The 15,028-nt window shown below is 38.0% G+C and overlaps 1 protein-coding gene across 1 annotated transcript in view; it reads right to left on the bottom strand.

Annotated features, from left to right (window-relative positions):
- Window positions 1-15,028, bottom strand: part of PDE4A (phosphodiesterase 4A) — a 373,112-nt gene that overhangs the window by 66,384 nt on the left and 291,700 nt on the right. Inside the window, exons 9-10 of the mRNA XM_053718013.1 lie at window positions 14,441-14,619; window positions 13,558-13,656 (exon numbers count right to left, since the gene is read on the bottom strand). Coding sequence (XP_053573988.1) covers window positions 13,558-13,656; window positions 14,441-14,619 — 278 coding nt within the window. The remainder of the gene's footprint in view (window positions 1-13,557; window positions 13,657-14,440; window positions 14,620-15,028) is intronic.

Consider the following 15,028-nt stretch of genomic DNA (forward strand, 5'->3'; position numbering starts at 1 on the left):
GGAATGTAACATATTTATATTTCATGTCGGGTTAGTGCACTTGAGAAAACGTAATCAGGTTTGCGTGTCAGTATTGGTGCTTTGAGATTTTTAAACTATTGATGTCTATGAGGGAATACGTTGACGTGGTTGCGATATTCTAAATTTGGCTTTTTACTCCACTTGTGTGAAAACTTTACTTTCATCCTGTAATACGTGCACTACACAACTTAAGCAAAAAAAATCTGACTTCTAGCGAAGTTAACGCACGAGCGGGAGTGATAAATAATGCTTCACTCGTAATCTAGCCCATACTAATAAATGGGGCAATAGTAATAAAATGACAGCCAAGTTTTTTTTCCTCACAACACATAGGGCAAGAAAACAAGTCGCGCTGCAAATCAGTTGTGAAAACGCAGCGCGCGTTAGGGCTTTTTCGCATTTGGGGTTGTGCAGCTATTACGTTATTATTAAGTTGCAAAAAACCTTATTTTGCACACGAGTTAAGCCACGTAATGCAAACAGCCAAATCGCGTGCACGTTCATGTATTCCCCATGAAAGTCAATGGAGGGGGAAACTTCGGGGGGGCGGCGGCCATGATTGGTCGCAAGATTATCTTCTGCTCCAAGCCCCAACACAAATCAGCTCAAAAACCCAGCTTGAAATGCAAACCCCCGCAAGGCACTGCAAAAAAACTATCATCATAGGGAATCATGTACATTGCTAAGCAGCTATATAGTGTCAACAATTGCAAAGAAGATCTATACCAGGCATATAGTATGGACGCTGTGGACAGATGGGAACAAACGATGGCCCAACTTATACAAGACCACTTCCGGAGCCTGGAAGACGAGATATGTAAACTCCTGCTAGCAGTACAGTCTAAAGCAGAGTCTACTCCGCAAATTATGCCTTGCTCAACAAAAGCACTTGAACACCTACCAAGACAGGTCAGTCCAACGAAAAGATCTACCTTTCCTGTAGCAAGATGGGCGACGCGAACCTCGCTAACAGAAAGTCTTCGCTCACCTGAGAATCCCAGCTTGAGGGATATGGGGCCTTGAGAGTCGGGGATTGGCCGTAACTGAGATACCAACCGGAACCAAACATAAGAAGCAAGAGAGGGCGCTACAGGATTTATCAAGAAATACTGCTTCCCAATATGAGATGCGAGCGGCAATGGAGATTGACACCAAGAAGCAGAGAAGGTTCCACATGGGATATACAATACCCGAGAACGCTACTTTGAGCCAGATGATATACACTGTCTGCCCATACCAACCTGTGACCGGAGCCAGAGGAACAGAGAGAGCTGAGCTACTTACCGCGTGGGTAAACTCTGGCCCTTTGGATAGGGGACAAGTACCTAACTTACATACCAGGCAATTCCTCTACCCAGGACTCCACTGCAAAGTGGATATATACCACATGAAAAGACGCAATAATTACCTTCTACTGTCACCAAAGGATATACCCGCTAAAATAAGTCTGCATGTACATTAATGGGATATTATATTCATGATAACTGTATGTTTGAGATATAAATAATGGCTCTAGAACCCTCACATAGATACACTCAATCATTTTATTTCTGGCCTTAGTACTATTATGTATTCTCTGTCACCTACATGTCCTTCAGTTTAACCATCCAACTCCCTAAGTTTGAAAATGTTCACGTTAACTATTTAAACAAGACTATATCTGTTGTAGCTTGTAGTTAAAGTGTTTTGTGTTTAGCATATTTATAATTAGTAGTCTTATTAGGCCAGCTAGATATTTTAGTTTTCTTTTTATCCATGCTGTTTTTGTCCAGATGTGTTCATAGACAATCAAGTTGCCTGTTGCCTACTGCTTCCCCACAACTGATTGGATAGCCACGTCTGAGTAAGACTATATATAGTAAGACATCTAAATGTTAGAATAAAAGGGGTGGTATGTGTAATACCCTAACTCTGTTATGAAATACATCCTAATGCACTAGTAGTTAGAACTTCATTATAATTTCAAGATTTACTCCCTATCTAAGCTCAATAACATATAGCTCCTTACAGCATCTCGTTAATGGATACTGCTATGTCCCAGGCTTATATATATATATATATATATATATATATATATATATATATATAAAATATTTGAAATAATTAAAGCTTCACTTTAGTTTATATACACATAAGACATATTGCTCTACCTTATACTAGACCTCTGCTTGTCTTGTTATATGTATAGGATTTTGTGAGGAGCAGTGTTAACCCATTTTGCTCCAATGGTACGCTGCAGCCAGGGCAGCCCACCACAAGCGAATTCTAATACCCAATAATTTAAATAAGAGTAGACAATAGTCTGCTTATGGGACTGTGTGCATCCCTGAATTCCAACACTCCCCAATGTTCCTAAAATGACTTTTTCTTTTATATATATTTGGACATAGGGAAGCTAAATACTTTAGAGTAGCTGTGCCGATAACTACCCACTCACTACCTTTAAGATAGTCTTCTACCATCATATGTAATTGTCACCCTCACCTAGTGATATCCACATGCAATCCTATCCTAGCTGTTAAAGTTAAGGTCAATAGATACGATGTACTTTTCCATTTAAAAAAACTAAATTTACTGATATTATTATCCATTTATTATTATTCATTTACCAGCTTACTTCATTAATTGTATCAGTTGCTAATTTTTCATATTTATCTAAGTCCAAAAGTGACCACTTCAAATGCTAATTTTCATTAGAACATTTAAGTTTTTTGTAGGTCAAAGAGTGACCTATTGTGACTAGTGAGGAAATTATTCGGGAAAAATATATAAAACTGAGGTTCCAGAAGTTTACCTATTGCAATTCATTATTAAGATTTCACATGTGTTAACTGTTTTTGTTATATTGAAATTTCTATCTTATGTTTCATGGTAATCTGTATATGATGTTTCATTTGCACAACCTCAATAAAAATGATTAAATAATAAAAAAAAAAGTCAATGGAGAAGACAAAAAGAGAAAAAAAAAATCACAAAAACCCTAATCTGTTGCACAAAGCCCATGATGTAATTTTCCTTGAAAAGTGTACATGAAAATGTGAGTATTATAACAGAATATGTTCTATTTATTTATAAATAAATATTTCTCTATATATGTGATGATTTTGGACTGATATATCTATATATAGCGAGATATGTGCATGAATATATACAGTATATGTCTATATATAGACAAATATATATTCATGCACATATCTCGCTATATATAGATATATCAGTCCAAAATCATCACATATATAGAGAAATATTTATTTATAAATAAATAGAACATATTCTGTTATAATAATCGCAAGCTCTATGTGCGAAAATCTCTTTGAAAATCCCTCTAAGATATTGTTTAATGTTCATAAGATTGTAATGTTAAATCTTTTCCTTATCTCCATAGCTAAAAATATCTCTATACATATAAATCCATGTTTCTCTACGTATGTGTATGTATGTCAATGTAAAATCCCTTTGTCAGCTTTTTTTTTTCTAACACACAAGATCTCCTATCTTTTAGCCCTTATAACTTTTGTGTGCAATATTTTTTAAAAAAAATAATGTTTATTATATAGTGTTAATATGAGTGTAACTGTACTTAATGTGTTTTTTAAGTGTTTTGTGAAACTTTTATGTTGTGCAAAACCATTAACTATGGCTCTTTGAGCCCGGAAAGGATTGTTGCGTAAAAGGTGAATGCGTGCACGCATTTGTGATTTTTCAAGACTTGGAATACCTGCGCAATGGAAATTGTGAAAAGACCATATCGCACACAGAAAAATCAGAGCGCGCGACTTGTAATCTTGCCCATAGGGAGATACTGTTGCAATAAATATAAACATATATTATCATAATACTAACAAAAAAATAGTATTAAAGGGACACCGTAGTGCTAAGATTACATGTACGTAAGTTTAGCACTACTGATCCTGCAAGTCTATGTATTTAACCCCAACACATAAAGTACTGCTCTTGAGGCATCAAGAACTGTTGGACACAAGCAGAAACAACCGCTGACCCAATCAGCAGTGGCAGTCACACTGCTGGGTCATATTATTCTAGAACTTCAAGGTCCTTTAATTGGAATACAATCAATTTATTTAATTAAAAAAAAAAAGTACAATATGCTATAATGCATTTTGGCAAAGAAAAACCTCTCTGATGAGTGGCCTCTTTCCTTCTTTAGTAGAACAGAAGTTCTAGAAAGAGGACTTGAAGGCCACCTGATTTTTATGAGCCTACACTCTACTGATACCACATGAGTGCATTGTGATCTAATTTTCTAGTTCTCTCTCTTACGTTTTCTATTTTGTAGCTTAACCACTTTGTCCAGTGTACCCTGTTGACATAGTAGCTACGCCCCACCTTCTGCCTCATGCTGGGGTCCAAGCTGTCAGCTCTGACAGCTAAGACTGAAGCCAGAGAAAGAAGGGATCTGTTGTCATATAGTAAGGGAGTGCTGATTGTGCTCCCGTTACCATATGAAGCAGATCGCCGATGCAAACAGTGGCACACTTTCACTATTTGCATCAGTTTGCGGTGCTTCCGTGGGCAGTGTGTGAGTTCAGGAGGGAGGCTGGTGGGCGACGCATCCCGGGAGGGATCTCTACATTACAGAAAATGTTTTACTGGGGGGAGGGATCCGCTACACTATGGCAAAAAAAGATGGAGAGGGTGCCCTACATATAATCTCGTGGACGGGGAATTGGGGAAGTGAAAGGGGGCTGCTACACTACGGAAAAAAGTAATATATATATATATATATATATATAAACTGGGTACTGGCAGATAGCTACCAGTACCTAAGAAGGTGGACACTAATTAGAGGGGTGGGATCAGGGAGGTAGGGAGCTGAGGAGGGATCACTACACTGCAGAAAATAATAATAATAATAAAAGCCCTAAATGTGCATACTGGGAAGGCAGAAGACTTTCTGCTAGTACCTAAGATGGTGGTGACTAGTGGGAAGTGAGGGAGGGAAGAGAACCGTTTGGGAGGGAACGGGTAGGGATCAGGGAGTGGGAGGTGTCAGGTGGGAGGGTAATCTCTACACTACAGCAAAAATTAACCTTACAAGCTACCTGATTAACCCCCTCACTGTCTGGAAAATCAATGGCAAAGCCATGCATGTCTGCTATTTCTGAACAATGAGGATTCCCAGAGAAGCTTTTACAACCATATTTGCTATGACTGCACATGCGATAGGTAAATAATATCAGTAAGAAGCCTAAAATTTGTGAAAAGTTAAAAAAATGTATAATATGATTGTATTTGACAGAGAAACGGTAGCATGAAATATATATAATATTTTGATAGGCAATTAAAAACAAAACAAGGCTCTATTTCTGTTTAAATTGAGTGATAGCAAAAATGCTAAAAATGATCAGGTCTTTTGGGCAAGTATTTCTCTGAAATTCCTGGTCCTTAAGGGGAGAAATATGGGATAAGGTAGAAAGTCTAATTTTATTTATTTATATAAACCTGGCCCTTGCTCTACATTACAAATTGTAAAACTAAGAGAAATGCTTCTCAAGACCAACAAAGTATTTGAAAAGAGGCGCTGTGTAGCTAATATCTCGTAACAGATAATTGAGAGCAAAATATTCTAATATCTATTAAAATATCTATTAAGAGCAAAATATTTTAATAGATATTTGAATGAATATTTTGCTCTCATTTATCTGTTATGGGATATTAGCTACACCGCGCCTTTTCCTTGCTCTACATTAGCACTGCTGTATTCTGCTGTTCTGAATTGATGATACTGTACACAGTGGGATATAGTGTTACCATTACGTCACTGTTACTATCTCTTACTGTTTACTTGTACATTATTAATATTTGTAGAACTTGCCGTCTGTGTTTTTAGCATAATCATTACTGACATGCAGAGTGACAGCTTTTCATTTTACACAACAAATGTCAGCTAGACTCAATACCCCAGCAGGAGTTGCTACCTGCACTCTGTAAATGATGACACCATAAGATGTTCTAACAGTTTGTCATTTCACTACTTGCTGGAAAAAACAGAAATGGGCATCTAGTTCAAAGCTGGCCTTTAAACAGGTTAAAGGATCTTGGTGTTTCGGGTGAGACAAAAATATTTCAGTCTTGATTATAAACTTTACTTATAAAGCACTCTTTAATACAATAACAATACATTCTTTATTTCACTTCCTGTATCCTTTCCTTTATTATGGCTATCAAAACCATAGGTCTGCTTTAAAGGGACATTAAACACTAACGCCTAGATTTGGAGTTTGGCGTTAGCCGTCAAAACCAGCGTTAGAGACTCCTAACGCTGGTTTTGGCCGCCCACTGGTATTGGAGTCAGTCAGGAAAGGGTCTAACGCTCACTTTCCAGCCGCAGATCCCCCTACGCTATTTGCGTATCCTATCTTTTCAATGGGATCTTTCTAACGCCGGTATTTAGAGTCTTGGCTGAAGTGAGCGTTAGAAATCTAACGACAAGACTCCAGCCGCAGAAAAAAAACAGGAGTTAAGAGCTTTTTGGGCTAACGCCGGTTCATAAAGCTCTTAACTTCTGTGCTCTACAGTACACTAACACCCATAAACTACCTATGTACCCCTAAACCGAGGTCCCCCCACAGTAATAATTTTTTTAACCCCAAATCTGCCGACCGCACACCGCCGCCACCTACGTTATCCTTATGTACCCCTAATCTGCTGCCCCTAACACCGCCGACCCCTATATTATATTTATTAACCCCTAATCTGCCCCCCACAACGTCGCCACCAGCTACCTACAATAATTAACCCCTAATCTGCCGACCGCACCTCACCGCTACTATAATAAAGTTATTAACCCCTAATCCGCCTCACTCCCGCCTCAATAACCCTATAAGAAATAGTATTAACCCCTAATCTGCCCTCCCTAACATCGCCGACACCTAACTTCAATTATTAACCCCTAATCTGCCGACCGGACCTCACCGCTACTATAATAAATGTATTAACCCCTAAAGCTAAGTCTAACCCTAACCCTAACACCCCCCTAAGTTAAATATAATTTAAATCTAACGAAATAAATTAACTCTTTTTAAATAAATTAAACCTAACACTACACTATCAATAAATAAATTAAATAAAATACCTACAAATGAATACAATTAAATAAACTAACTAAAGTACAAAAAATAAAAAAAGCTAAGTTACAAAAAATAAAAAAATTAATTACAAACATAATAAAAATATTACAACAATTTTAAGCTAATTACACCTACTCTAAGCCCCCTAATAAAATAACAAAGCCCCCCAAAATAAAAAAATGCCCTACCCTATTCTAAAATTAAAATAGAAAAGCTCTTTTACCTTACCAGCCCTTAAAAGGGCCTTTTGCGGGGCATACCCCAAAGAATTCAGCTCTTTTGCCTGTAAAAAAAACCATACAATACCCCCCCCCGCAACATTACAACCCACCACCCACATACCTCTAATCTAACCCAAACCCCCCTTAAATAAACCTAACACTAAGCCCCTGAAGATCTTCCTACCTTGTCTTCACCATGCCAGGTATCACCGATCGCTCCAGGCTCCAAAGTCTTCATCCAAGCCCAAGCGGGTGCTGGAGATCCATCATCCGGCTGAAGAGGTCCATCATCGGGCTGAAGTCTTCATCCAAGCCCAAGCGGGGGCTGGAGATCCATCATCCGGCTGAAGTCTTCTATCAAGCGGCGGCTGAAGAGGTCCAGAAGAGGCTCCAAAGTCTTCATCCTATCCGGGCAGAAGAGTAGATCCGGACCGGCAACCATCTTCTTCCAAGCGGTGACAAGCGGCTCCATCTTGAAGACCTCCGGCGCGGATCCATCCTCTTCTTCTGACGTCCTAAGTCCGAATGAAGCTTCCTTTAAATGACGTCATCCAAGATGGCGTCCCTCGAATTCCGATTGGCTGATAGGATTCTATCAGCCAATCGGAATTAAGGTAGGGAAAATCTGATTGGCTGATTGAATCAGCCAATCAGATTGAGCTCGCAAGCAATGCAAGCTCAATCTGATTGGATCAGCCAATCGGATTGAACTTGAATCCGATTGGCTGATTCCATCAGCCAATCAGATTTTTCCTACCTTAATTCCGATTGGCTGATAGAATCCTATCAGCCAATCGGAATTCGAGGGACGCCATCTTGGATGACGTCATTTAAAGGAAGCTTCATTCGGACTTAGGACGTCGGAAGAAGAGGATGGATCCGCGCCGGAGGTCTTCAAGATGGAGCCGCTTGTCACCGCTTGGAAGAAGATGGTTGCCGGTCCGGATCTACTCTTCTGCCCGGATAGGATGAAGACTTTGGAGCCTCTTCTGGACCTCTTCAGCCGCCGCTTGATAGAAGACTTCAGCCGGATGATGGATCTCCAGCCCCCGCTTGGGCTTGGATGAAGACTTCAGCCCGATGATGGACCTCTTCAGCCGGATGATGGATCTCCAGCCCCCGCTTGGGCTTGGAGAAAGACTTTGGAGCCTGGAGCGATCGGTGATACCTGGCATGGTGAAGACAAGGTAGGAAAATCTTCAGGGGCTTAGTGTTAGGATTAAAGGGACAGTATACTGTAAAATAGTTTTTCCCTTAATGTGTTTATAATTGCTTTTTTTACCAACTGCAGAGTAAAAAATGTATGAAAATTAGCTTTTTAAGGTTTATTTGTGTATATTAAAGCTCTGATTTTGTGTTTTGAAGCCACAGCCTAATAAAATAGGTTGAGCTTGTAGGTATAATCAGATCTCATTACTGTATCACATTATGTACATATACCTGCTTCTTTATCTTATATCTGTCCTTAAAACAATCACCAATACTTTGAGAGAACAATGGAAAATCAACATTTAATTACCTTATCTCGTCTATATCCCACTGGGAGTATAATTTCTTCTGCTGGCTGTGTTTACAAAGCTTATCTATAGCTTGGACCTGCGGCCACAAACTTTCAGAATAGGTGGGGATACCACATGCTAAATTAACAATTTCAAATGCCAATATAAGGGTAAAGGAGCTAGTTGTAAACAATTTAATACACTCCAGAAGGTAAAGTTGATCATTGGGAACAAATTAAAGGGGAGAAAATTTTTGAGTAAACTGTCCCTTTAAGGGGGGTTTGGGTTAGATTAGGGGTATGTGGGTGGTGGGTTGTAATGTTGGGGGGGGGGTATTGTATGTTTTTTTTTTACAGGCAAAAGAGCTGAATTCTTTGGGGTATGCCCCGCAAAAGGCCCTTTTAAGGGCTGGTAAGGTAAAAGAGCTTTTCTATTTTAATTTTAGAATAGGGTAGGGCATTTTTTTTATTTTGGGGGGCTTTGTTATTTTATTAGGGGGCTTAGAGTAGGTGTAATTAGCTTAAAATTGTTATAATATTTTTATTATGTTTGTAATTAATTTTTTATTTTTTGTAACTTAGCTTTTTTTATTTTTTGTACTTTAGTTAGTTTATTTAATTGTATTTATTTTTAGGTATTTTATTTAATTTATTTATTGATAGTGTAGTGTTAGGTTTAATTGTATATAATTGTAGGTATTTTATTTAATTAATTTATTGATAGTGTAGTGTTAGGTTTAATTGTAACTTAGGTTAGGATTTTTTTTACTGGTAATTTTGTAATTATTTTAACTAGGTAACTATTAAATAGTTAATAACTATTTAATAGCTATTGTACCTGGTTAAAATAAATACAAAGTTGCCTGTAAAATAAATATAAATCCTAAAATAGCTACAATATAATTATAATTTATATTGTAGCTATATTAGGGTTTATTTTACAGGTAAGTATTTAGATTTAAATAGGATTAATTTATTTAATAAGAGTTAATTTATTTTGTTAGATAAAAATTATATTTAACTTAGGGGGGGTGTTAGTGTTAGGGTTAGACTTAGCTTTAGGGGTTAATACATTTATTAGAGTAGCGGCGAGGTCCGGTCGGCAGATTAGGGCTTAATACTTTAAGTTAGGTGCCGGTGATGTTAGGGGGGGCAGATTAGGGGTTCATACTATTTATTATAGGGTTAGTGAGGCGGATTAGGGGTTAATACATTTATTATAGTAGCGGTGAGGTCCGGTCGGCAGATTAGGGGTTAATTATTGTAGGTAGCTGGCGGCGTCGACGTTGTGGGGGGCAGATTAGGGGGTTAATAAATATAATATAGGGGTCGGCGTTGTTAGGGGCAGCAGATTAGGGGTACATAGGTATAATGTAGGTTGCGGCGGTGTACGGAGCGGCTGATTAGGGGTTAAAAAAATATGCAGGGGTCAGCGATAGCGGGGTCGGCAGATTAGGGGTTAATAAGTGTAAGGTTAGGGGTGTTTAGACTTGGGGTACATGTTAGGGTGTTAGGTGCAGACGTAGGAAGTGTTTCCCCATAGGAAACAATGAGGCCGCGTTAGGAGCTGAACGCTGCTTTTTTGCAGGTGTTAGGTTTTTTTTAAGCTCAAACAGCCCCATTGTTTTCTATGGGGGAATCGTGCACGAGCACGTTTTTGAAGCTGGCCGCGTCCGTAAGCACCGCTGGTATTGAGAGTTGCAGTGGCGGTAAATATGCTATACGCTCCCTTAACGCAGCCCTTCTGTGAACTCTAAATACCAGCGGTATTTAAAAGGTGCGGCCAGAAAAAAGCATGCGTAGCTAACGCACCCCTTTGGCCGCAAAACTCCAAATCTAGGCCTTAATAAATGCTAGATAGAATGGTGCATTTAAAGAAAAGATCAGTCTGAGAATAACATGTTGATGTATTGTTTTACGATTTCATTAACTGTTAAAATATTGACTAAATAAGTATAAGGTTCTAGTGTCTATAAAACAATGGGAGCTGCCATGTTATAATTTAGGTTACCTTTTCTGCTGTGGCCAATTAAGGACAATTATAAATAGGTGACTAGATTGTGCAGCCAATGGCTATGTGGAATATAACTGTGTTCTGCACTTCCATTTCTAACAAGAACTGAAAAAGCTCACAATTTCAGAATTGAATTACAGGAAAAGGGGGGGAAAATGAAAGTATAATGCAGAGGTTTTTTTATATATACGATTTATCATTTTTATATTAGCGTCTTAAATTGTTTATTGTCCCTTTAAAAATTGTATACTCTATCATCTTAGTTTCATTTTACCTTCCGATTATATGATTTAAAGGGACATGAAACCCCAAATTTTTCTTTCATGATTCAGACAGAGCACGCAATCTCCATTTTAATTCTAAATAATTTTCTTTATTCTCTAGAAATCCTTTGTTGAGAAGAATACCTAGGTAGGCTTACGAGCAGCAATGCATTACTGGGTGCTAGCTGCTGATTGATGGATGCAAATATATGTCTCTTGTTATTGGCTATGTTCAGCTAACTCCCAGTAGTGCATTGCTGCTCTTTCAACAAAGGATACTAAGGGAACAAAGAAAATTTGCTAATAGAAGTAAATTGGAAATTTTGTTTTAAATTATATACTCTAATTGAAACATGACAAAAAAGTTTGGGTTTCATATCCATTTAAAATGAAAAACAACTTTCCAATTTACTTCTGTTATCAGACGTACTCCTTTCTCTTAGTATAATTTGTTTAGATTTGGTTTATTTTAATGACAGTCAGGACCACTATCAGGGGGAGACAGGGGTGACTCCTGTCAGGGGCCCAATGGGTCAGGGGGGCCCCATGAGGCAAGAACTAAAAAAAAATAAAAAATGTTTTTAAATTTTGGCAGCCACCAGTGGGTACTACAGCAGAGTGCTAATTGAGCATGGGAAATGTTATTACATTTGAGAGGATTTTTGAGTGTGCACTAAACTACTATGCACAGTGTGAGACAGACTTGGCAATTTGTTGGTACAGTGTGTGCCGGAGTCAATTTTGAATTCACAGAATTATTTTTGTTTGCACATTTACAAATATGATTCTTTAAAAAGTGATCTCTTAATTTCTGCAATTTTTTGATCATGCATGTCACACACTGTTGATTTAGGGGATGCAAGGTGCATAAATGTTTCCTCCTGTGGGTGTCTGTGTTTATGTCTTTGTGCTTTGGTTTGTGTCTCTATGAGTGTGTATGTATTTTGTTTTCTGTGGGTCTCTCTGTGAGGGTGGGTGTGTATGTCTTTGTGCATTTTCTGTGGATGTATGTGAGGGTGTGTGCATATGTCTTTGAGCTTTTTCTATGGGTGTCTCTGTGAGGGTGGGTGTGTGTATGTTTGTCTTTGTGTATTTTCTCTGGATGCCTCTGTGAGGGTGTGTGTGTATTTCTGTGTTTTCTGTGGATGTCTCTGTGAGGGTGTGCGTTTTCTGTGGGTGTCTCTGTGAGGATGTGTGTATGTATGTCTTTCTGTGTTTTCTGTGGGTGTCTCTGTGAGGGTGTGTGTTTGTATGTCTTTCTGTATTTTTCAGGTGGTTGTCTCTCTGTGTGTGTGTGTATGTCTTTGTGTGTTTTCTGTGGGTGTGTGTGTGTGTGTGTGTATGTCTTTGTGTGTTTTCTGAGGCTGTCTCTGTCTGTGTTTCCTTGGGTGTATGTGCAAGTTTGTGTTTGTGTGTGTCCATTGTCTGTTCCTTTTTAGGACATTTTGACCTTACTACTGATTATTCACATCTTTCTACAGACTTTGAGACTAATGAGACCTTTCCGGAAGTCACCAATCCACCATTTAATCTTTAAATTATTGTTTAGGCAGTTCAGGGCCCTTCCTTTCAGCCACTGCATGCTGTTGTCATCATTTAGTTGGCATCTTCCTTTACAGAAAGATAATCAGAACTCCATATTTTGTTTTCTAAATCTCCTTTTTTTTACAAAACTGTAGTTTACCTTATTACTTGTCAGGTCAATGTAAACAAGTGCTGAGTGTCTGTGTCTGAGTGTGTTTCTTTGCGTGTCTGCTAGAGTGTCTATATGTGAATCCTTATGTGTGAGTGTGTGTTTCAGTGTATGAGTGTGTCTGTGTGTTTATATGTTACTACCTTTACAACATTTCCAAGTTTAAATAGACACTTAAGAATAAGGTGCATATACGTTTTAGTCACTTGGTTAAAAATTGCACATGTCAGAGGAGGGGGGGTTCCTGATCAATGGTTAAGTCAGGGGCCCCAAAATTTCTAGTGGCGGCCCTGATGACAGTAGACTGAGCTAGGCTTCAGACTGTGCACTTAACTTTGTTACAAATAATGTTGCCAACACTGCTGCCATATAATGCTCAAAGACGTGCACGACTGAAAGCCTACCTCAGTATGGAAACGAGCTAAGTTGCAACAAAGAAACAGCAGAAAGACCTAAATTGATAGCAAATTGGATTTTTTTTGTTAAATTGTACTGATTCATGAATGTTTAATTTCATGTCCCTTTAAACTATCAAATGCATCTTAGGTAACATTACGCTCATCGACAGCCTACTCTCTGAAGTCAATTAAAACCACGAAAATGACAGATTTTCCTAGAAAATCATTCATAAATCATTTGGTTGTTTTCCGAATATTAAAGGCAACCTTATTTTTGAAACAGCTTTATATACTCAGATACAATTAGTTATTTTTATTAATTTTGTTTCATGTAATAAATTGAAAAAACAATTCTCACCTGAAATATGGTGAACATTATACAGCTAAGCGGCCGGTTATTGGAATATTCAGCCACTCTGAATATATTAAGGCCCCACTTGTTTAAATTATCCAATTCCTAAAAAAACAGAATTAACGGGTTATGGAAAATGGAATATTGCTCTTGTGCTAATATAAGTATGTTATAGTGTTGGATATAATCATAATCTGCAACACTGTTTGCTTATAAAACTAAGTTTCCTTTGTAGTCTTACTAAGCCTTGCACTTGCCCTCCCTTGACTATAACTTTTATGGAAACCTTACCCTGGATTTTCATTGATAAGTGCTATTACATTAAGCTAAGCTGACCTTAGCTTAATTGTAACTTTATGCCAAGCAGACTCTACTTAGTCTTAATACGCTCCTTGACAGGCACCTCAGTGCAATCTTTACTTGACTTTCCTTTAACAAGTTCAGTCATACAAAATATTACATAGTTTTCCCCTTAAATGATAATATTGGATACCGCACCTTAGGTTTCTTCAGGCAAGCCCTGGGTCTTTGCTTGACATGTACGATCATGAAAACCATATCTGATCTTTCCTTAGTACATTCTGTTACATAATTAAAAATCTTATCCTGCTTCCCTTACCATGCAAACCCCACTTTAGTCTTCTCCTGACAAATCTTTCCCTGAACCCCAATTCTGGTTTTACAATAGTCAGTACTTCTTACCCTGTAAAACTCTGACAGTTTTTACTTAGTCAATAATTCCTATAATGCAGTTTCCACCTCATCTTCTTCCCTAATATGTCCTACCATGCAAACTCTAACCTAGTCTTCCCATGACAAGCCCTTTCATACTAACTATACCTGTCTTCAATTGACACATAATAATATGCAAAATATATACTTGGCTTACCTTGGCCAGAGGTTCCTCTTGATCGGTCTTCACCCCAAACTGAGGAATTGATGAATTGGTTAAACTGGAGCTATGCATTAGCTTCTTAACGCCGCTGATTTGGCACATGGGCTGATGCTTCTTTTTCTTTTCTCTTTCCTTCTGCGTTGGGGAGGGGATCTCCACATCATTTTGTTTATCTGCAAGAGACAACAAACCATTGCAGTATAGGTCAGCATACAGTTTTAAAGAAGCATCCAAATGTGGGATTCTCAGCTCAAAAGAATCAAAAATGTTTTACCATTTCTGTGTTTTTTTCCTTTTAACTTGTTTTTAAGGATTATTTGACATCTGGAAAGGTATAGTCTTAGACAACTAAAGTCCATGGACAAATTAAATTCCATCTAACCAAGTCAAGAGATGTTTGAATGAAGAACACTGTTCTGTAGAGCAAATGGATGGTTCTCATATAGTGGTGAAGAATTGTTTGTTACTGGAAGATGATCTTCACATTACAGTAACGTCTGTGAAAATAGTAGGTTTACAAGCTCAAGAAACATTGCTTATAATAGCTCAGGGATCTTATGGGAAAAGTATTCATGGCTGTGC

This window comes from Bombina bombina, chromosome 6, assembly GCF_027579735.1.
Source record: "Bombina bombina isolate aBomBom1 chromosome 6, aBomBom1.pri, whole genome shotgun sequence".
NCBI lineage: Eukaryota > Metazoa > Chordata > Amphibia > Anura > Bombinatoridae > Bombina > Bombina bombina.